The sequence below is a fragment of the Petaurus breviceps genome, unplaced genomic scaffold (assembly GCF_028583685.1).
Source record: "Petaurus breviceps papuanus isolate PSGF00001 unplaced genomic scaffold, PetGlider_PUasm1.0 90633, whole genome shotgun sequence".
NCBI classification, from domain to species: domain Eukaryota; kingdom Metazoa; phylum Chordata; class Mammalia; order Diprotodontia; family Petauridae; genus Petaurus; species Petaurus breviceps.
In genome coordinates, this window is record NW_027187293.1 from 7,907,597 (window position 1) to 7,932,493 (window position 24,897).

At 37.2% G+C, this 24,897-nt stretch overlaps 2 protein-coding genes across 3 annotated transcripts in view; one reads left to right on the plus strand and one right to left on the minus strand.

Annotated features, from left to right (window-relative positions):
* The window catches only part of RYR2 (ryanodine receptor 2), an 864,696-nt gene that overhangs the window by 731,736 nt on the left and 108,063 nt on the right, over positions 1–24,897 (minus strand). The window lies entirely within an intron of this gene.
* LOC138143233 (small ribosomal subunit protein eS4-like) lies at positions 7,046–8,247 on the plus strand. 2 transcript variants are annotated; one of them, XM_069064462.1, is made up of 2 exons: positions 7,046–7,655; positions 7,779–8,247. In XM_069064462.1, exons 1-2 carry the CDS (start codon positions 7,283–7,285, stop codon positions 7,877–7,879), a joined length of 474 nt encoding a protein of 157 aa, XP_068920563.1. In that variant the 5' UTR covers positions 7,046–7,282; the 3' UTR covers positions 7,880–8,247. The 2 variants fall into 2 exon arrangements, with proteins under 2 accessions (XP_068920563.1, XP_068920562.1); XM_069064461.1 differs by having other exon boundaries at positions 7,283–8,247.

Genomic DNA, 24,897 nt, shown 5'->3' on the forward strand with positions numbered 1-24,897 from the left:
TAATTGCTATGCAGGATACATACAAAAAGATTATAATCTAGTTAAGGAGACAAGATGTTCACATGAAACATTAACTAAGAATCTGAAGCAACAGTGGAAGAGACATTTTCTAGGTTAATTTGATTACCAATGATTATTTTAGGACTTCAGAGAAGGGAAAGATATTTCAAGATAGAGTAGCAAGGAAAATCTTTAGAGATGATGGCAATCCATGTGAGTCTTGAAAGACAAGTAGGATTTAAATAGGTAAGAAAAGGGAGATGATATTATAGGATGATTTTTTAAAGTATGAGTTAAAATATGGATATGGGAAAGCACAAGGCATGGCCATGCAGGAGAGAGTCAAAAAAAATGGTTGAAGTTGAAGGCTTATGTAGGGGAGGGAGACAAGACAGGCATGGCAGGTTGTGGTCATATTATCATGAAGCACCTTGATTGCCATTCCAAGCAGTTTGGATATTGACTAAATTCTGTAACAGGGTGTAGTAAGTAATGACAGATGACAAAGGTGCTTAAACACTTCCTACTTTGAACATCTCTTCTACTTTTCTCCATCTTTCCCTCCTTCTCCAATCTTCTCTTCCCTTTCCCTTGTCCCCTTTTTCCTTTTTCACCCTTTCTCTCTTTACTTGTTAGTGATATCTTAGCTTAACCTTATTTCTAGGCTGAGTAAAGCTTAGACCTACTGTTGTTGTTTTTTTCCTTTTTGGAGGGCAATTGGGGTTAAGTGACTTGCCCAAGGTCACATGGCTAGGTGTGTGTGTGTGTGTGTGTGTGTGTGTGTGTGTGTGTGTGTTAACTGTCTGAGGCTGGATTTGAACTCAGGTCCTCCTGACTCTAGGGCCGGTGCTCTATTCACTGCATCACCTAGCCGCCCCGGCTTAGACCTACTGTTGATGCTCAGAATTAACCTGTCCTATAACACAATGGTATTCAATTGCTCACCAACTGAATCATTTTTCATTCCTAAGCTGTTTTATAAAGATTAATGTATAATCAATTCTTGATTAGCCATGTTAATGAAGGAACACAGTGCCAGAAATAATCCAAAAATGATATTTTGTAAAGTGTTTTAAGGCTTACTTTAGAAATTCAACCTCTTTAACATTCTCAAAGGAGATGGGACTTTAAGGAGAAGTAAAGCAGATAGACTTTGAATTGCTAGAGAGGAGGAGACAGGGTATTCTAGATTGGGAAAATGATGAGCAAATGTGCAGAGTAGGAAATGCACTGTGACCATGGAAGAGAAGAATATGAAATGACACAGCTCTAATCAACAGACCTAACCAGCCAGATGGAGTTCAAATGTTTTATGTGCTTTACTCTAAAATCAATGCTCAAGTGGCAAAAGAAAAAAAAAGGAGAAGAATAAATCTGAAAACGCATCCAGGAGACTGGCACCTAAGTAGCAGATTTCTAAACAAATATTTTAGCTTTCTTAAAGTTGTCACACCATTAGAAAAACAAGAGAAATCACACACACACACACACACACACACACACACACATTTTAAAGAATTCAAGAGCTACACACGTAGCAATTGTGCTCCATGGAATGCTATTCAGATTGGACATGATTTACCAAGATGATACTGTAAAATAATGTATCTATTTGCACTAGGCAGTGCAAATGAGTCTTAAGAATTAAAGGACAAATAATAGAAAATGTGGCTCCATAGATTTAATGCATTATAAAACCTGAATGTTAGATTTATAATTCTATGTATAGGCATATGCTTCATTTGCAGAGACACATTAGTAAGGAAATGAGGCACTGCAACTATAAAGATTGACTCTTATGATAATGTGTTCAAAATCGAATATGTTGGAATATTTGAAATGGTAAGCCTGAATTACTATAGAATTTTTAAAATTCTTATTAATCAACCTCTATAAATGTGTGGCTCATTTCTCATGGGGCATAGCCTAATATACTAAAAAACACAATTTTCCTCCCAAGGAAAGTAAGTCGTTAACAGATATCACCTCATTCTAATCCTTCTGCTAAATTAAGTACAGGGGTAGTATTTTCTTTTTGTAATAGATGAGTCCAATGAAAACCAATAAAGAGTTACTGCTAAAAAAAAAACTGAGCACTTTACATCTTCTCAAGCCTGTTCCCATACACTCTATCCACATCACTTGCCTGACTGAAAAGTCCTGTAAAAAAACCTTGTTTTTGCCTGGACTATAGAGTAAACCCTAAAGTGACAAAGTCCCTGGAGTTGTGATGAGCAGCTATACTAACTATGGATAACTCAGAGGCATCTTTCCCTGGAAAAATGCCAGCATTCCTTATAAAGTCTATTTGAGCTCAATACAAGGTTGAAACACAACAGTGTCCTTGGGTTGATTTGTTTTAATTGGCCTACCATTTGCCATCTATCCTGTGCTAGTGTTTAGAGGGTTTTATTTCTCAAATTAAGTGCTGAGATTCTTGGGGACAGTCACACAAATTTCCAAGAGATTTGCTGAAACCAGAATAGTAGAAATCCAATATATGTTTGGTACTAGTGCTAGTGATGGGGAACTATAAGGATATATAAATAGCATAAAGTCATAAGAACATAGACTAATTGCTGGAAGGAAACATATTGTCCATCTCTTCCAAATCCTCATCTTGAAGATAAAAACCTCAGACTCAAAGAAACTCAGTGACTTGTTTAAGGTAATACAGGTATTGAGTGAAACAGTTAGGATTTGAAACCAGGTCCTCTGACTATCTTGTGAACTACATGCATGCATTATCCACCTCAGCCATTCAAATCTGCTACCATGTTGGGATACAGAGTAGTGGTATGTCTGAACAGTTCCTGAGCTGTGACAGCATAGACAAGAGAAGCCGCATCCTCTTGTAATTTTTGCTTTTGGTGTGAGAGGGAGTGATAACTGTGTGTTCATTTGTATAGTAAAACTCACAATATGCAATAAGCTATCCTGTTAGTTGTGCTGCAGGCATCACTTATTAAACATAATTACTGTTTCTACTGTTGTTTTCTTGTGAGTTTTTTTTTTTTACTTTGGAGCTATTGATCCGTATTGCTTAAATTCTCAATATGCTCAGTAATTGTGTCAATTATATAAATAATTTTTATTAATTTTTGTGTAGTAAGTGAACATTTAATTCTCAGCAATAAAATTTTAATTCTCTAATTAAGAACTCAGTTTCGGTTAAAAAGTAGGTGATCAGGGTAAGGCCTCTGCTTGCACTATTTCACTTCTGTTTATAGAGTGACAATATATAGATCTTGTCACATACCATTTGTGGTTCCTGTGATTTGCAGGGAACAAAAGTACTATTCAAAAGACTGCTTGACAAGAATATGAAGGATTATTACTTACAAGTAAAAGAGTACTAATAAGTTAGCCAAATCTGTAATCAGCTATAAGAACTATTTTATACAGCAAAGTACTGTGTTACTAAAGCCATGGGAAATATGTAATTTGGATGAAGAGATGACAGATTATAACCATGCAACAACATGACAAAGAAAACCAGTGATATAGTGATTCTCCATTGGAAATAATCTTCTTGTTCTGAGATTCTTACTTCATAAATCAAGCAGACCTAAATAACTTTGTTCATGATCTTACTTTTCGAAAAGTCCAGTGGAACTTTAGCTTCTAATTTAAAGGGTTAGCATATCTTATAAAAGAGAATCAAAATGTATTCAAAATATGCAATTTTTCTTGAGAAGCATGAAGCATCAAATAACTCTGGAGAGTGGAAAATTACTGATCTTTTACTAGAATTAGGTTTAGTATTTGGTAAGCCAAAATTGTGACTTTATTTGTGGTTGGTTGAGCAAATTTTATCTAGCATAACAAGTGAAAATGTATACATTTAATCAAACCACCATTTTCCTAGTCATCTAGGAATATTTCCCACAAGTGGAAATGTCATTGAGTGTGCTCCTTTTGTCCCTATGGTGATTTAAATTATTTTCACATTCAAACAATAACAACAATTAGCTAAAAGGGTTTTTCATTCTTTAGAAGAGTGATTTCATAACAAAAGTGACACCTACATATCATTTTAGTAATTATATTAATTACTGATGTTTTAAGAATTTTTTAAAAATTCCCCAAATCTCCAAAACACTGCACAGACTTGGAAAAGCAAAATATTTTAATGGATCCTTTGAAAGAGAAAAAAAAGAAAAAGAAAAAAAAAGAAATGATAGGCTGGAAATCATGATGGGACCTGGATGACTCATTGAAAAAGCAATCTTTAACAATCTATGCTAAAGTGTATTCCATTTCAAAATTTGAACTGAAAAGATAGCCGATGGCCTGATTCTCTTTATTCTCTCTCTGTCTCTATCTCTGTCTCTCTAACTCACTATATACATACATGCATATGTCTACATATACTTGCATACTTGAATATATGAACAGCATATATACATGCTTGCACACATATGGTATATATAGTAGTTTTCACTTAAATAGTATTCTTTCAGGACTCTAACATATAATTCAGTTCAGAAGCACCCCACTATCTAGCATTTCCTCAAAGGATAAGGTGTTTCTTGGGTTGAATTTTAAGGATATTTACAAGCATACCTCCTCCAGAGGCAAACCTTTTTCATTTTAAGGATCTTTTATGGGACTTTTTCTCTTCTGCATTACACTTATATTCTTAAGAGAATTACACTGAAGCTAATTGAAGCTTCCAGAATCTGCTTTCTAGCTTCATTTCACATCACTCCTTAATGTACTCTATGTTCTGGCCAAACTGTACTCATAGCTTTTCATAGATTTCACATGTCGCCTAGTCACAGAGACCATCCTGGGAATATGCTGACCGCTTTCACATTCCTTATCTTCCTCCAAGACTCAGGTCAGGGGCTACTGCTCTTGCATACCCTTCTCTGATTCCCCAGCTAAAAATGTTGTCTTCTTCCTCAAATGTCCCATATGGATAATAGCCTTACCTCCCTTCAATTAGCATTTCTTATGACCTCTGTAATCATGGAGGGCATGTCTTCATTCGGTTGTTAGCCTCTTATGAAAAATAGGTATTCACTTTGCTCTCCGTTTTCACATAAAAATAGAGGCTATAGAAATTCAATATTTCATTCAAGGTCATGGTACCTAACACCTACAAGGTGTTACATATTTTTAATTATCATGGATTCTTATAATAAATAAACAAATACGTTGTCCTATAACTACACTAAGTCTCCTTTGTCTTCTTCTATGGCATGGAATGAAGAGACTAAATGATTTTCATTTAATTTTTCATCATTTTTAATGTGGTAGTTAAATCAAGTACCCTTTGACATCTCTCTTCCAAGTAAAATAAATCTAATTTCTAATCTTTCTTTATTAAAGTTTTATGTCTCCTCCCTTTAATCCTTCTATCCAGCTTCTCTCTATTATTATGATAGTCAAGTGAAAATTTATATAAGCACATACATAACACATTTACATAAGAAATCAAGTAAAATCCCTGTCATAGGAACAACAACAAAAATATCTTCAGGGAGCTTGGTAGGACAGCTGGCAAAGCCCTAGACCTGAGGTCAAGAAGATCAAAATTCAATTGGGCCTCAGATACTTCATTATCTGTGTGAGCAAGTCACTTAGCCTCTGTCTGCCTCAGTTTCCTCAACTGAAAATGAAAATAGTGATAGGACCTAGCTCGCAGCATTGTTGGGAAGATCATTTGAGATAATATTTGTAAAGTGTTCAGCACAGTGCCTGGCATATAACAGGAATTTTTAAAATGCTTGCTCACTACCCCCCCGCTTCTTCAGTAGACCTGCTGCCTTATCTAATAATTATTTATTTCTCTACTTCCTTTCACAGCCACACTTCTCATTTTAGTAGTATATATACCTGTTAAGTCTTCTTCTACCAACTGATTCCTTAATTCTCTGCAATGTGGAGACAACCACAACTCTGAAGAAGTTTCACTAAAAAAAATTTCATTCATCTTAAATGAATGACTATTCTATGTCAGGAAAAAAATCTAAAATGCACTTACTTTTTCATTTCCAAGCTTCATTTCTTTTCTTGGAGGAGGGGGGTAAGGGTGGAGGAATGGGGAGGAGAGAAGAGAAAATCTCTAAATGTCCTAAGAAAGTCGTAATGAAGGAAATAGATAACTAATTAACTCAAGTTCGATAACAAAAATGTCACCGTAGGTAAATACTATTTATTTTGCTCACTGTTAATTGACATTACTTACTTCACAGTCTTTACCCCACAAAAACAAATGAATACATTTTGCCTTTTGTCTTTGTCTAGAAATAAAATTTCTGTGGTGGGTTTTTCCTTCATAGTTATACCTTCAGATCCTATTATAAGGGTTAACACATAGCAGGTATATAACAAAAACATTGGTTTTATTGATGACATCAAGTTTATAATATTAAAATAATTGTTATTTCAATTGCTTGTTCAGCTGTCTATAAGGTGTCTGTCCATACTTCTTATTAATTACTGATTTTCTTTTCCCCCTTTTTCTGGATCCCAATCATAAGCTAGTTGGTCATTGCTTCCTAATATCTTGCCTTTGTTCCTAACCTTAGGTCTCCAGGTGTTGCCCAATCCACTCTTCTAACTTCAGTATTTCTTTTGACCTTGGGTATCCTTTCGGTATCAATAATTAGGCCAATGTCCCTCTTGCCTATTGGCTCAGTTGTCTTTGTGATTCAATGAGTTTCACCCTCTTGGTAAAACACAATTTCATCTTTTAGGACCCTAAATTAAGAACTCAATAAGTCAGGAATGTTTCCTGAATAGAAAAAGTTAGAGCTAATCACAACTCACAAACAGGGACAGAAATTGAGGCCATTTGAATGACCTCTTTTAAGATTAGAGTTAATATCTGATTAACTTTATGTTGTACACTGAATAATTTGCATACTCCAGGGAATTAGAATGAAATACAATGGCCTTGGGGACATGTGATCTCTTTCTGCGCAGCCTTGGGACCATCTGGTCGTGCTGCTGGTAAATACGGTGAGGCCCGAAAGGGTACAGTGAATTGGCCAAACACACACAGTGTATAAGTAGTCGGAGGCTCTGATCCTACAGCTGAGTAAAGTTCCCATTTTAACTCAGGTTCACTGTAACAATGGCTCGTGGTCCTAAGAAGCATTTGAAGCGTGTAGCAGCTCCAAAGCATTGGATGCTGGATAAGTTAACAGGAGTTTTTGCTCCAAGACCATGAACAGGTCCCCACAAGCTGAGGGAGTGTCTCCCACTCATCATCTTCCTGAGAAACAGACTGAAGTATGCCCTGACAGGAAATGAAGTAAAGAAGATCTGCATGCAGCGATTCATCAAGATTGATGGCAAGGTCCGCACTGATATTACATACCCAGCTGGCTTTATGGATGTCATTAGCATTGAGAAGACGGGTGAACATTTCCGTCTGGTTTATGACACAAAGGGGCGCTTTGCCATTCATCGTATTACAGCCGAGGAAGCTAAATATAAATTGTGCAAAGTGAAGAAAATTTTTGTGGGTACAAAAGGTATTCCCCATCTAGTGACCCATGATGCCCGTACTACCCGTAACCCAGATCCTCTGATCAAAGTGAATGACACAATTCAGATTGATTTAGAGGCTGGCAAGATCACTGATTTTATCAAGTTTGATACTGGTAACCTATGTGTGGTGACCGGTGGGGCTAATTTGGGTCAAATTGGTGTGATCACAAACAGGAAGAAACATCCTGGCTCTTTTGATATTGTCCATGTAAAAGATGCCAATGGCAATAGTTTTGCCACCAGGTTCTCCAACATTTTTGTTATTGTCAAAGGTAATAAGCCTTGGATCTCTCTTCCCCGAGGAAAGGGTATCCACCTTACAATTGCTGAAGAGAGAGACAAGAGATTGGAAGCTAAGCAGAGCAGTGGCTAAATGAGGGCAGATAAGGATTTGTAGGGTTTCAGTCAAGTTGAGATATTACAGTTTTTAACAAAAAAATGTGATTACCCTAAAAAATATAAAATACACAAAATAAGAAATAGCTTAAACAACATGGTCTTATAAAATGAAATAGAACAAGCCATAAATGCCTTTCTCTTCTTTCCTTGGATTAGGGTACTGTGGGTATGAATGTTGCATAAAATGTTAGAAGATGTAGCTGTATCGGTTTTGCTTAACTGCTTTTCTTTGTTACATGGAATGGGTCTCTGATTGGAGGATGGGGAGAGGACATATCCCAAAATGGCTGATGTGAAAACAAAAGATATCAATAAAACTTCAAGAAAAAAAAAGAAATAAAATGGCCTTTCTTCCCATCCATTTATCTCCCAGTCCCACCACTTCTGGAAAGGTAATTTGGGCCTACTATGTCCTTTGCATGTAGTATTTGTTTACAAAGTCTGATTTGTTGAATGAATGGCTGAATAAAAAAAAAAAACAGAAAATACTAGACTGACAAGAATGAAAAGGAAAATTAAATCAGAATGTGGAAAAGGGCAAGAAACCTACATATAAAATCTATTGTTTTGAGGATTAAAACACTTCACTATTTCTGCAGAGCTCTTGGCATTATGGGAAGTTCATGGGCAAAAAACAATTGCAGTGAGGCAGGAAGAGATGAATCTATCACAGTGTTTTTCCAAACCACTGCACTACATAATTAAGAAAAACACTGATGAGAGCAGCTTCTGCATAATAAGTTCCTGATAAGACTCCCAACATTAGTTCTCACCCCTATATAATATTTCATAATATTTTGGTAGTTACAAATGGCTAATACGGAAAGTACCAGCAGACAGGTAGGTTGCTGAGCTTTGTTCAGCCAAGAGAGCTTTCTCAACAGTTCACCTGTAGTTTCCTCCCTAATTAGAAAAGGATCTCTGGAATGCAAATGAGAAATATCTGGGGCAACCCCATTAGTATGCCAGATAATAAATGAGGGCTAATGCCTTGGCCCCTGGGTTATATGACCTAAAGAAAGAGGAAACCTATTTGTACTAAAAGAGCCACGGATATTGTATCTCATGGTGCATCAGTCCTCTCAAATCTTGTAGCATTGACTGCCACAAAGACTGATTGAACATCTATAAGTATACATGTACATATATACATGTATATATATACATCTATGTATATATACACATTCACATATGCACACATGTATCTTATTGTATGTATGTGTATGTAATGGCAAGCAGAGAAGTACTTAGCACCTTGTTTCAGCTACTTAAGTATTTAGCACCTTTTTTGAGCCCCTTGTGATTTGAAGATGGGAGGAATTTGCTGTTACAACAGGAAGGGGCGGACCAGGAAAGAACTGACCACATAAAAGGAGGAGCACAAACTGGGACTGAGCAAAACTGAGAACACTTGTTGTGGCCAGCACTCTGTTTGTTCTGTCTGTGTTGATTTGTGTTTGTGATGCTTTGTACTTCTCAGACTTTGTGGGTCTGTGTTGATTTCTATGCTGATGATTTGTGTTGACTTTTCAGACCTTGTTTGTGGGTCTGTGTTGATTTCACAGGCAGATAGTGAATTAATGATGGTGCCCACAATGTGCATGAATGTTGTTTTGGCTCTGTTAAGCTTTGTCTTCCCAGAAACAGAAACTTCAGAGGACTTGAGGTGGACTGATCACTGTGAGCTTCAATATGGAACGGGAGCTGGAGGAGGAACTGAGAGCTGCCTATGTGTGAACCCAGGCGACAGTTGGGTGAATTCAGGCAAAAGCTGGGACCATGGAAAAGGAACCATGGAATCTAGAAGCCAGCCTTGAGCCAAGATGAAAAGACCGCTCCTTGGGTACTTAGTGCTGACTGACAAGATCATGATTTACTGTGACCTAGGGGTGGGAGAACTTTGTACTTTTTACCTTGTACTCCTTACAGATGGTTGAAAACTAATCTCCAGTCAAGAAAAAAGAAGACTTTTTGACTGAGAGATTAAGACAATGTGACCTAGAGGTGGGAGACCTTTGTACTTTGTATCCTTTAAGGAGGACTGCTCCTTAAGAATGATTGAGTTAAAAGTCTTACTGAATGATATATTTTGTTTAAAACTATGTGGCCACTTTAGTGCTAAGTTATGTTATATCATTGTGAATGCTGTACTTTGGTTTTTGTGAATGTTTTACCTTAGTTTACTGCTGAATAAATAGAGAGTTCACTATAGTATGTGATCAAAACCTTAAAGCTGTTCCCAGTAGTAGTCCTCTGAAAAGCTGATCATGTTTGGCTTTACAGTATATTAGTTCCCCAACTAGACTGTAAGTACTTTGAGAGCAGGACGTTCAGAATCACAGAAAATCCAAGTTAGAAGGAACCTCAAAAGTCATCTAATCCAAGGATTTTACCTTTTTTGGACCCTGTTCCCTTTATCTTTCAGTTAACTTTCTTTTACCCCTGATTTGATGTAAAAAGAACTAAATTTTAGAGTTTTCCATGAAGATACACATAAGAAATAAAGAAATTAATTTTTGTAAGTGAGAATTGTATATTCATTTATGATTAAAATTTTAAGAAATTAATAAAATAAAGAAAAATGTATTTTAGTACATGATAAAATCTTTAGCATCATAAAACTGTTCTCTCTACTATCCACAAATTTTATCATGAACAATACTATTTTTTGAAAATCTCAATACAGATAATATAATCACTAAATATTCTATATACCCCTCAAAATATTTAAGACAGAGGCACATACAAAATACAGGCAAAAACTGTTTGCTTCGTTTCTCCTTCCTGTCTGCATTTTTTGTATAATTCATTTTACTGAATCATACACATACACTGTACTCACACACAAAAAAGCTTGTGTTATATGCTATAAGAGTATGAAAATAAAGCTTGAAGTGGGAAATCTTTAATTTTTAGTGGGAGGATAAATATCTCTATTTTGGGAATTACTGACTTTCCTTATAATAATGTTTCAAATTCTCAGCTCTCCTAAGAGGAGAGGATGATAATTACTTAGACAGCAGTTAGTTGACTAAGGACCATCAAGAGTTCACCATTAGGTTCCTGACTGGCACAGTGTGAGCCTAGGAATACAGCTCAGATGAATGAATTTAATTCAGACAACATGAATTGGTCATTTGGAATTGACTTGGATGGCTTTGGAAAGACAAAGGCCATTCTCCTTTAAGGTTATGTGGGAATAGGATGCTCCAAGAGCTGTAGATATAATCATACTAAGTTGATCTGTATCAATAGAGGAAGTATACAGAAAATGGGAGGGGGTGGTTTGGCTGTATTCTGCTCCACTCAGACACATTGGAATATTTTGTTCATTTCTAGGTACCATGTTACAAAAGGGACATTAATGAGTTGGAGTGTTCCAACAGCCATGACTGTGGTTGGCACCATGATCCAAAAGGGTCAATTAAAGGAAATGAATAAGAGAAACTTAGGAGGATCTGATGGTAGTCTTCCATATCATAATCATATTCCTTATACTTAGAAGGTACTTAATAAATGTTTGTTGTTAATATATTACATTATGTATACATTATATGTATTTATATATTATATAATTTATATCTTTACATATATAATATATAAATAATATAATGATACTGTATTATCAGTGCTTTCTCTACAAGTTCCTTTGATCCTAAATAAAGCCCATTCTTCTCCCTGAAAATAATTTGACATCTGTTTGCCAGATATCAATCTCATCTTGTCTATGCTTCCAAGATCTTTTGCCCAACCCCACATCACCAGTTAGTATAAACAGGGGAAAGAGTACTGAGAGGACCTCATTTCAAATTTGCCATTTGAAACTGATTGCCTGGGTGACGTTTATGACACTTACTGGGGACATTTCTGCTCTAGGCCTCAGTTTTCTCATCTGTAAAATGAGGAGGTTTTATTAGATGACCTCTGAGGTTGCTCTCAACTCTAAATCTATGATCTATGATTAGACAATTAGAAATGCCTCCTAACTGGTCTTTTTGCTCCTCCTCATAACTTTCTTCTCCAATCTATCTTCTACAGAGCTGCCAAATTAATATTCCTAAAGCACCGCCTAACTGAGTCATACCCTTGCTCCAAAAACAACAATAGTTCCTCATTACCTCCAAGACAAATTGCAGGCTCCTCTGTTTGACATTTAAAATCCTTTATAATCTGACTCCATCCTCTTACTTCAAGATAAAGTTCACATTTCTTTCCCTCGGGCACTTGAATTTGTGCCAGAATGACCTGCTTGTTGATCCTCTTACATTATATTTCACACCTTCATGTCTTTCTTTCCCCCATGCCTGGAATGCTATTCCTTCTCACCTCTGCCTCTTGGAACCTCTAGATCATTTCAAGGATCATCACTAGTGCTACCTCTTATATGGAAAGTATTCCTGATTATCCCAAGTTGTCGTGCTTTTTCTTCTCTAAAATTATTTGTATTTATTTAATGTGTGCACATTACTACCACTCCCCAAGTAGAATATAAACTCAAGAGCAAGGACCACTTGATTTGTGTCAAAAAACTAGATACTTAATAAAATTCTCATTGTATTAGCTTAGTGCTCTTCCTTAGATATCAGCATGTCCTAGATAGCTCTGGAAAATATTTCATAGATATAGATATATCAAGTTTTTACCCCAACTTTAAAATTATCCAATCAATTCTGAGTAGGAGTTGAAAAATGCAGCTTAGTTTTTATGTTAATTTCTAGCTTTTCGTAGTATTTAGGAACTTGCCTTAGCACTTCGTCCCAGAGTTTTACTAAATGGCACATTCTATGTATATAATTTGTGAATTCTGATGAACTATATGAACAAAAGTCTTAGTTATTTTCAGAGTTTTAAGTATACAGGCTTATTTTATCATTCCATCTACAAATTTTCACTAAAGAGGGCACTACTAGGCACTTTACAATTGTAAACTTCATAAAAAATATTTTTTTTAATCTGGAGAAAATAAGAAGTATATACCATCTTAGAAGAAGGCAATCACAACCAGGATTTTAATTAATATTGTTAAACAATGCATAAGCAAGGTAACTTTCAATACTTTGAGGGAAAACAGATTAGAGGCTGATTAGATGACATTTAGAAAGGGATTAATATATGTTAACACTAACTATATTTTAATATTTTAAGTGATCACAAACATGAACTTCCATTAGTCTCAATGGAAAGAGAAGTAACTGAGAAAGGTACCAAAAGGTTTTTATTTTGATTAAGGTAGTCCCACTAATCAATTCTCCATTTAGTCCTACTATGAGTTAAGCACTTTGTAAACTGCAGAGTGCCACATAAATGTGAGCTATGATTATCCCGGGCAATAGAGAACCTTCAGTACCTTTATCTAGACATCAGTCTACCAGGGTCATAAATCACCAGTCAAGGTGGCTTGACTACAAGTCCCAGACTTGTAAAATGGGACTTTTCACAAATAAAAAAAATGCTAATGTTATTGCTGATTAACTCTATTTCTTTTTTAGCTTACTAGAGAATTGTAGGAAAGAACTGGATATCCATGTTGATGCAAATGCCATGACCCTTGAGCACAGGGGAAGCAAAGAAAAGCTGTATTTCCCTCAAATAGTTGTCAACTTTCTAAAAACAAGGAGATTAATTTTTTTTAATATTTTGTCATTATTGTATCTAAATAAAATACAATGCCATTCACCAAATTGGAAATTCTAAATAATGAAACTGAGGTCTGACCAATAATAAAATAACTCTTAGCCACTCATAATAAGGTATATGGAGAAATGGATAAGCAGAGATAAATGAAACCCATTAGTAACCCTTCCTTTAAGTAATATATTTATACTTCTTTGCCCCCTAAATTTTCATCAGAACTGTATTGAAATAATTGAAGCAGTGTATGAAGGGAAGGGAAGGGAAGGGAAGGGGAGGGGAGGGGAGGGAAAGGGGCCTCAGAACCAGGAAGACCTGATTCATGTCTCACTTGTGGCATAAATTAGCTGTGTAGCCTTGAGAAGGATGTTTAATATCTCAGGGCTCTAGGCAATTATCTAAAACTACGAGTTTCAGAGAAGATTCCAAGCTGTCTTGGTAGAGGGAATTTCCTTAACAAGGGAGTTCAAAATACCAATGAAATCACAAGTCCAGTCCAGAACAGAAGTACAGAAGTAATACAGTAAAAGTGCATGATTTGAGTCTTACCTTAACCACCAGGAAAGACTTGCTAAAAACAGAGAAAAGTTAAAAAAAAAACACAACAAAGTGACCTTGATAATAGCAATGATGATTAGGAGACTACTTCTAAAAGTGATCAATTATCTAGCCCCCCAAATGAGTTTTCCAATTTTTCATATAGCTCTTCAACTCCAGCACTCTACTAATCAATTCTCCATTTAGTCCTACTATGAGTTAAGCACTTTGTAAACTGCAGAGTGACACTAAATGTGAGCTATGATTATCCCGGGCAATAAAGAACCTTCAGCGCCTTTATCTGGACATAAGTCTACCAGGGTCATAAATCACCAGTCAAGGTGGCTTGACTACATGCAACAGGAAATCAAACTTTTCTGAGAAAAAAAAAAGCCTAGAAAAGAAAATCAATTATTCTGACTCTTCTTATTCACATCAAAGACCTTGGAGTTTAAGAGTTTGGGATTGGTTATGGTTTAAATTTTTTGGTGGGGGCAGAAGGGAGCCCAAGGCTATGTCACATGGAGCCTTATATTGTCCCTTCATCATAGAAAAAAGAGGATATATCAGAGACTCTTTTGCCATAAGTTCAGAGAACATAAGGTAGATCATGGTGTGATCATTGAAGCAAGCAGTTATATCAAACAGCTGTGCCATAACTCCCTCACTGCTGAGTACTCTAAAGACAGCCACAGACATGAACACAACACACAATACACACACAACACACACACAAACACACACACACTCCAAGATATTACTCAGAAGATCTTTCTTCACTCTAGCAAATACTAAAATAGATTGCTAGGTATTTTGTTTTTTCCTTTTTTCTAATTGTGCCATCAATTCTAATGGCACATTTATATTGCAGACTTTTATTTCTAACATCTGACAGTTGCTCCATGCTATGTTTTCCTCTAATTGTTATGAAATTGCCTATCCTCCCCCCTTCATAACCTCCAGATTGAGAAACAACCCCTGCAATCTCCCAAAAGGAAAGATGACTAGCTGCCAGCAGGGATTCACCAAGAACTCCACTGCAGATATCTGCAGTCTGTTTCATCAAATATTCAACAAAGCAAAGCTTTCAAAATCAACTGAAAGGGTCTTGGGAACAGCTTTTCTCCACCACCTTTTGTAAGTATTAATGACCAATCATGAACAATGGAGAGGGAGTCTTTTCCATATTTATCAGTATTTGGGGAGGGGGAGTTCAAACTTCAAAAAAGGGAATTATCTTTTTCCTCCTCCCTCAAAGAAAACATTTGAGACTGCATTATCTTATGCTATCTCATGCCACAGATATACTCGGGTGACCTCTCGTTTTATTGTTACTTCTTTGTGTAGAAGCACTGAACCTTAGAACCCAGAAACTAATAACAACATACCACTCTTTATTCCACTTCTCTCTGTAAAACATAAAAGATGACAGCAAAAAAAGCTCTAAATTCAGTGCCACCTTCTGCATTGCAGCAGGGCTTCTAACTGATACCAAGAATTTTCTGAAGCAAGACATTTAAAGGAGCCCCTACAGCCATCAAATTCAGGGGTTCCATAGGGTTGTTTTTTAAAATACCACTCTACATTCATCAAGGTGTCTCATGAACAAAAACTCTCATTAATTACATTTTATTTTCAGAAATGGTATGTGTGTGTATGTGTGTGTGTGTGTGTATACACACACACACACACACACACTGCATTTTGTTGAAGTTAAGTACAAGTCCTATATTGAAGGATGAATGAATTTCACTCATTTTAGAAAGATATTAAACATATAAAGAATTTTGTTTGAATATTGATATAGACATCAACACATCACAGTCTATCCATGAATCACAAAATAAAAGTTTTAATTAGGTACTCTGATTACTGGCAATCATTCATAAGCTATGTGTATGCTTTTCTTTCTCATATGGCATTCTCTAGTAATATTCACAAAAGACTGTAGATAATTTTAGCAGAACAAGTAGCTGTTTGATAAGATATCTGGATGTTATAGCTCAGTTGGATGGATTGTGATACTGGTAAGGATACTGTGATAGGTTCGGTCCCCATATGGGTCATTGTGTTGTATCTCTAATATTAACCATCTTTTTAAAAAGGCATGCTATTAGTAACAAGGAAGTCATTATCTGAAGGATTGTCAAATGGAAAAGCAATTAGACTTCTTTTACTTGGCTTAAGATGGGAAAAGTAAGGGTAATGGATAGAAATTGTAGAAAAGCAGATTTCAGTTTGATTTAGTGGAAAACTTCCTAACAATTAGATCTATCTCAAAATAGAATGGGTTGTATTAGGGAAGCAGGTGTTCCCCATCACTGGGCGTCATTAAATAGAGACTGGATAAACACTATTTATTAGTATGGGATGTTTCAGGAAGTACTGAGTTAATCTATGTTAGGAAGTTCTTTCTGCTTCTGAAATGTTCCCCCAGTCACCAAAAAAATAATATGCAGACAAAGATCATAGAACATGAGATTAAGAGCTGGAAGGGACGTTAGTGATCATTTAATTCCCTCAATTCGTGAGAGGAGAGAATAACAGAATTATAGATGTAAAACAAAACCATAAATTGATAAATTATTTATATTATGGTGCTGTTGTGGTATTAAAATAAAAGTATAATGGGCACTACCAATCAATGAAATGGATTAGTCAGTGAAGGGTTTAGATTTGGAATGCTGAATATTTCAGTTCAACATTAAAAGTCAAAATAGGAGAGACTGAGATGCTAAACCTGTGCTAAACCCTCACAATGAAGTAACCACATTTGCTAGGCATGAAAGGGATGAGGACCTTGATTTACTCCCAACTTTTGTCTTGGGAAGCCCCTTTTCTACCATCTATTGCAACAGATATGATAGCCCCTCTTAATTGGACACATCACTGTAAACTTGAAATTAGATCCACAGCTAATAAGTGCCCAAGGCAGGATTTGAACTCATGTCTTCCAGACTCCAATCTTATGTTTCTGTTAAAAAGTTAATTACTCAATTTCATTTTACTAGAACATGGCTCTCACTTGAGTCCCCCACATTGGCTTTGATAGAGTATCCCACTATCCACTCAATCCAAACCTTCCCACCAAATTCTTAAGGTACTATCTGGATGATCTCCACCCTATCAATACAACTTTATTCCCCAATATTTTCCAACAGGGACTTTCAACTCCAACTAGCCAAAACTCAGTTCTGTCTCCATACTTTTGACAGTTCTAGTCCCCTCTCTTAGGATACCTTTTTTCTCTTCACCTTTTACCAATTATCCAGCATTATGTTCAAATTGCACCTCCTCCACGAAGTCTTCTGAAACCACTCACACCCACTCTAATTGGTTCTATAATTTTTTCATGTTTTAAGGTTCTTTCTAATTAGACTAAGCTCCGAATCAGGGAATTCATCTTGAATCTCCCAAAGTACTTGTACTAACTGAAATAGTATAGTATACTAACTGAATAGTAAATGTGTCAATAAATTTATTCAACTGGATGTAATTTAAACCATTTAGCATATATGAATCATTGCTATAATGATGGGGTTTCAACCTAGCAAAATCATAGAATATTAGAACTATAAGAGAATTTGGAGATCATCTAGCATAACCCTTTCATTTTACAACTGAAGCTGAGGGGAGTGACATGACTTACCAAAGCTCATACAACTAGTAGCAGAGTTGGGACCAGAATTTAGGTGTCATAACACCCAAGCAAATGACCTTTGAGCTACATCATGCAGCCTTCAAGCACATAACAAAAGATAAGAGGGGGAAAATGAACCAGGATCATACAAAAAAGGATAACTCATACACACAAGATCAAGAGTTAACTATCCTTAGCACAGCCCTTTATGCATTATGGGTATGTAATAAATATCTGTTGAATGGTTGTTGGCCTTTGTGCTGGAAGAGGACCAGAATGTCATCATTATGTTGGGGGCAAGGTACAGTATGTCTGATTGTAGCTTATCAGACGAATTCAAGTTCTACAGCTCTAAAGGCTCTAGCACAGGTTGGGAACAAATAGTCCACAGGAACATTTGGAGTGGAGAGAACACAATCTCATGTTTCTTTTGAGCTACTACAATTCTGCTTTGCTTGCAAAACACAGTACTTTATTTGAGGTGGCCATGCCATGCTGGGTAGTTCTGCATCAGTGTCTCACAATCTGTTCCAAAGTTCTTCAGAGACCTTGAGAGTGTCCTTGTATCACCCCTTCTGACCTCCATGTAAGCACTTGCCTTGTGTCAGTTCACCATAAAACAGTCTTTTAGGCAAATTTTCATTTGGCATTTTAACTACATAGTCAGACCATTGGAGTTACACTCTCTGCAGTAGAATTTGAATGCTTGGCAGTTTAGTTCGAGAAAAGACCTCAGTGTCAAGTACCTTATCTTGCCAGGTGATGTTCAGAATCTTCCTAAGACAATTCAAATGGAAATGATTCAGTTTCCTGGTATGGCACTGGTAGACTGTCCAGGTTTCACAGGCATACAGCAATGAGGTCAGAACAATGGCTGTGTAGACCTTTAGTTTGGTAGACAGTCTAATACCTCTTTTCTTCCACGCTCTTTCAGAGCCTCCCAAATGCTGTTCTAACTCTGGCAATATTTGCATCAACCTCATCATCTGTGTGTACATCCCTGGGAAGCATATTGCCAAGCTAAGTAAACTTATCTACAGCATTCAAAATTTCTCCATTTTCTGTGATAGATGTTACCCTATACTGATGGCATGGTGCTGGCTGGTGGAGAATCTATGTTTCGTTGGGGTTGTTAGGCCAAAATTAGCACAAGTGGCAGAGAATCAATCCCTACTTTGTTGCATCTCAGCCTCAGAAGCTTCATTGGGTGCACAGTCATCTGTGCACAAAAAGTCACATACCAGCTCTCCCTCCACTTTTATCTTGGTTGGTAGCCTTTTCAAATTAAATAATTTACCATTAGTGCAGTAGCTGACATTGATGACATTTTTATCCTTGTTGAATGATTCTGACAACATTGCTGAAAACATCATGCTAAAAAGCACAGGAGCAAACACACAGCCCTGCTTCACTCCACTGGTGACTAGGAAAGCATGAGAACATCATTCATTATCCAAAACCTATGCAAGCATGCCACTGTGGAATCAGCATACAATATGATAAACTTCTCTGGGCAACCAAATTTTGCCATGATCTTCCACAAACCCTCATGACTGACAACATCAGAGGCCTGGGTCAGATCTATGAACATTATGTACAGACATCTGTCCTATTCCTAGAATTTTTCCTGGAATGTCAGGCAGCAAATACAATGTTGACCATTCCTTGGCCCTTTATGAAGCCACACAGGCTCTCAGGTAGATGACCATCTTCCAGGTAAAGGATCAGCCAATTAAGGAGGATTCTGGCAAGATTCTTGCCAGCAATGACTAAGAGAGAAATATCTTCTGTGATTGTCCCAGGACAACCTATTTCCTTTTCCCAATATTTGTGGAATGAATACATAAGTAAAATCATTGACTAGCTATGAGTCTGAGCAAATAGAAATATCAGTTAGACCTTACAGCAACATAGGGTCATTGTTCCTCATCTCTGTCACCATGTGAAATCAGCTGGATCAAAGCAGAGCTGAGTGGTAGGTGATATTGTTTGCACTGTCCCTGCTGATGTTACCAGATGGTCAAGCAGGTAGTCACAGTTATGACCTGATTAGATTATAATAGACTCAGCTGTGAAACAAGATTATGGTATGATGCAGGTGATATCCTCTATCTAAGAAGCTTCAGATGTAACAGTTAGTTGAGAGACAACCTCCTACGGTGGCAACAGTGATGCATTTGGAGTAAAGCGAACCTGAGTTCAAATCCCATCTTTGCCCACTTTACCTCTCTAGTCACAGTTTCCTCATGTGTAAATAATTCTTTTTTGTTTTTGCTTTTTTTTTTGGAGGGCAATTGGGGTTAAGTGACTTGCCCAAAGTCACACAAGTAGTTTCTGCGTTGTGTCTGAGGCCGGATTTGAACTCAGGTCCTCCTGACTCCAGGGCAGGTGCTCTATTCACTGTGCCACCTAGCTGACCCAAATAATTCTTTTCTAAGTTACACACTGGATTTGTTCTAACATTCCCCATCTCTTCATCACCTAGCCTTACTCTAGTCCTGGAATTCATAGACTGGAAATACTCTCAAACCTTGGGGCTTCTCCCTATTATTGGATGGCTCCTCCTAGAATCCCTATTTGAGAAGGATATCTAAGCCAGCCATGTCTCATTCTTCTCTGAGTTGCACTCCAGATATCAACCACTTTCATTCTCATCCAATTCCCCTTCATAACTTTCTTTTAGTTGTTGTCTTCCCCACCCTCCCCCATTAGAAAATAAGTTCCTTGGGGCGGCTAGGTGGTACAGTGAGTAGAGCACTGGCCCTGGAGTCAGGAGGACCTGAGTTCAAATCTGACCTCAGACACAACACAAAAACTAGCCATGTGACCATGGGCAAGTCACATAACCCCAATTGCCCTCCATAAAGAAAAAAAAAGAAAATAAGTTCCTTGAGGACATGAATTCTTTCTTTCTACTTATAGTTGTATTCCCAGTGTTTAGCACAATACCTTATATACTATAAACACTTAATAAATGCTTGTTTACTGGCTGACAGGTTACAAAGTGAGGGGGCTAATCTAGGTGGCTTCTGAGTTCCCTTCCAGCTCTAACCCTATGGTCCTATGTACATATTGGAACCACAACACTTTTCTGTCTCCACTAAAGCCTTCTCTAAGGCTTCTACCAGGCATGGGAGTTTTCCAAACTGTGGGTCTTCAAAAGAGTGGTTGGGAGGGGGAAAATGGCATACAAAGACCAAAATTACTGGATATTTTTGGGAATAACTTTCACATAAATGCATCCACTTTTTGCAGGGGAAAACAAATTCAAATTAATTCTATTAAGAGCAAGACTAGGGGCGGCCAGGTAGCACAGCGAGTAAGAGCACCGGCTCCAGTGTTGAGAACACCTGGAGATCGAATCCTGGGCTCAGACACTTAGCACCCACCCAGAAACACCTGGCCGTGTAACCTTGAGCAAGTTACTTAACCCCAATTGCTTAGGGGCGGCCAGGTTGCTCAGCGAGTAAGAGCACCGGCTCCAGTGTTGGGATGACCTGGATCAAATCCGGGCTCAGATACTCAGCACCACACCCAGAAATAACTGGCCGTGTAACCTTGAGCAAGTTACTTAACCCCAATTGCTTTAAAAAAAAAAAAAGAGCAAGACTAACACTACAAATTTCATTCTACATTGGCAGTAAATGCAGATGAATGGTTTTTTTTTAATATGTATCAAAATGAGGTCAAATTTCAGGTGTAGCTTCTTGCTAGGCAGCAGTGACTGAGAGATATAAGTGGAACCTTTCTCTCCTCCCACCCTGGTGGATGGCAGGAATTGAGGGGTCACCAGCTACAGAAGAGGTGACCTATGTATGGTGAACTATGCATGAAGTTCCAAAAAAAAAAAAAAAAGACTGTCAGCTATTTGCACTTTAGCTATATGTGTATTCATTTATTTGAAGTGTGGATGGTATATGGGGATGGAGTGTGGTATGACAGATAGGACACTCTGCTGTCTCATAGGACCTATGCTCAAACCCATTCATTTCCTGAAATCCAAGAGGCCATAAGATGCCTGCCCACTATGTCAGGTTGGAACCCTGAATCTGAAGTATATGTAAGAGAAGAAAGGAAAGTTTCAGTTTGCCTTTAAATGAGACCAAATGAAATAGTATTTATTATTTTTTAGTGTTTAGTATAGTGCCTGGCACATAGTAGGTGCTATACACTTGCTTATTTTTTATACCCTGCTTCCCTTCCCAACCCTCCTGCCCTTTTCTCTTTTATTACTTTTCTGCCACCACTGATATTTATTACCTCCCCACTCATTCACCCCCATACTCCTAGTGTCTTCAGGGGCTAAGTCCTTTGGAGCTAAAGTGTCCTGGCTTCATATGAGGGCCAAAACAGGAGGAGGCACAGGTCCATCCTATTGGGCTCCTGCTTCAGAGTCTTAGAAAGAGGTTATCACATGGATAGGAACCCTACTTGGTTGATGGAAGGAGTTCACACACCAGGAGTTCCCTACACTGACAAAATAATAGAATTATAATCAAATCTGTTAACAGCTTTCAGAATGCTTTGATGAGACTAAATGTGGTACAGTGGAAAGAAGACGATTTAATGATTAAAAATGTCTAATGTCCAAAAACCCTCTCTCTGCAAATCTGTGATCCTGTGATTCTTTTCCTTCATTAATTGTATTCTATCAACAATAATTACAGATGATGTTTATGCAGTCTTTAATAGTTTACAAAGTACTTTCCTCTTAACTCTGTGAGGTAGGTCATGCAAGTATTTTCAACCCCATTTATGGGGAAGAATTTGAGACTTAAAAGCTCAGAATGGTATCCAGCATTTAGTGGTTAGCAAGGAGTGTATCTGAGCCCAGATACTATGAAACAGTATAGTGCCTTTTCTATTGTACCAAACTACATTCCTATACACTATCCCATGCTTCAAACAAATGAATACATGTATAGCTAATCTGCAAAAACTGACCATCTTTTTAGTGGGGGGGGGGGGGAGAGGACTTCTTCAGATTTATTTCATTACTTAGTACCTTCAGATACCATAGTTTCTCCAACACATCTTTGTATCCCGTATAAGGCTTAGTACAAGTGTCCTTGAATAGAATAGAAGCTGAAATCTTAGTTGAATTCCCGGACAGAACAACTCTGACATGGATTTATAATAAGATGGCCTATGAGCCATGAATTTATTGTTAGACCTCTTTGTATTTTGGTATGCGTAAAGTTTTCCAGTGTGGATGATTAAACCAATATATTTTACATAACTAGATTCCATTAAGGAGGCTTTGCAGTATTCAGGGATTGAATGTAATTATGATGATGTCATTGGTGCACAAGAGTGTTTTGGAGAACCTCACCATCAATAGGAAATCATTTTTTCAGACACTGCAGCACATTTTCCATGACAGTGGTAAACATCTTTAGGGAGAATAAATCTCCCTGTTTAACACCTCAGTTAATGCCAATTCTCAGCAGATCACTGGACAAAGTTAAGTTGTGATCCATGTAATCTTTTATACATTAGACATGCCCATAAGAGACATCCAAGTAGAAACTGTGAGACTGAATGTTATTCCACTGAGTTAAAATATCTACAAAACAAATAGAGAGGATTCTTACTTGAACAAAAATCAGTCAGCTGTGAGACCATTAAATAAGCATGAATATATAGGAAACAATAAAAGGTAAGGGCTGAGGGAAGCTAGGTGGAGCAGTAATAGAGTGCCAGGCCTGGAATCAGGAAGATCTGAATTCAAATCCAGCCTCAGACACTTACTAGCTGCACTCTGTTTGCCTCAGTTTCTTCATCTATAAAAGGAGCTGGAAAAGGAAACGGCAAATCATTCCGGTAATTTTGCTAAGAAAACCTTAAATGGGATCACAAAGAGTCAGACATGACTGAAACAACTGAGCAAGAAGAAGAAGGGATGACAGATTGAGATTAAACTCCTTTCCATTCCCTAGAATAAACTATTGGCATCCTCATTCTCTCCTGACCTCTATACAACCCAAACAATATGTGTGTGTGTGTGTGTGTGTGTCTATCTCCACATTTAAGCATACCACCTTGAGGCAAATGAAATCTCACCTCCCTAGAAAAGGAACATAGTAATCAATGAGACCCTGTCAGTAGACATTAGTTCAAAAGAGAACTCAATTAACAACCTGATGAATATACATCCAAATACTCAGCACCACTGAATCAAAAACATCTCTCCACAGAATTCCCAGACACTCATTCTAAAACAGCAACCAGGATTCAGTGATCAGAAGGAAACAAAATCTCAATATCCCTTAGGATAGCATAATCCATCAGCCCTTGACAATCTAACAGACAAAGGGTGTCACTTAAGATTATTGACATATGGAGGAAGTGATTTACACAAGAAAGAATAGGCAAGGGAAATTAAACACTAGGTCCAATCATTTCTCCAGAATAACTGAAAATATTTTTACTAAAATACCATTTAACAAAATGTAGTTCAGAGACAGATAAATCTCTGCTCTTTACAAAGCATACAATGTACATACCACCTGACACTTTAATACTGTTATCTCATTGATTGTGGGAACTCTTTCATAACAAAACTGACACCAAGCCTTGTCTTTCTGTGAAACTCTTGTTCATTTCTTCCCATAAGTCATCCACAGGGGTTATACACAACATACCTGAGGCTGATCCCCAGTTCTATTGTAGTTCCTTGGATACTAACAGAACATGCAGGTAATCTACTGGTTAACCTTTGCCCTAGCCAAAATAAGTCCAACTGTGTTTCCAGTGATACATCTCTAATGGCATCCTTCACATTGCTTCTCTTGTATAATTCTTGGTTTGTAACGTGTGGAATCCAATTCACACCCACCATGCACTTCTACATTGCCTTTTGGATAACCCTCAACTTTAATTCTTCAGAAACCATGGTATTCTATGATTTGTAGATATATGTCACCCCAGAAATAATACTGGTTTTTAAAAGATGACCTTGGCTCATTAAAAGAATTGTGCATTTTCCCAAAGACAACCCAGCACTTGGCTCATTAAAACCATTCTACATTTTCCCAATGGCAACCCAGTCTGTTCTACTGCTCCTGTCCATTCTGAATCCAGACTGTTTTTGCCTTCCTTTGTATCTCCAGAATTTGTCACAGTATCTTAAATGTAGTAAGCACTTAATAAATTTTTGTTGACTGAATGACTGTCTGATACAT

Coding starts and splice junctions, on each gene's coding strand:
- LOC138143233 (XM_069064461.1), top strand. CDS start 7,283: ATGCAGCGATTCATCAAGATTGATGGCAAGGTCCGCACTGATATTACA.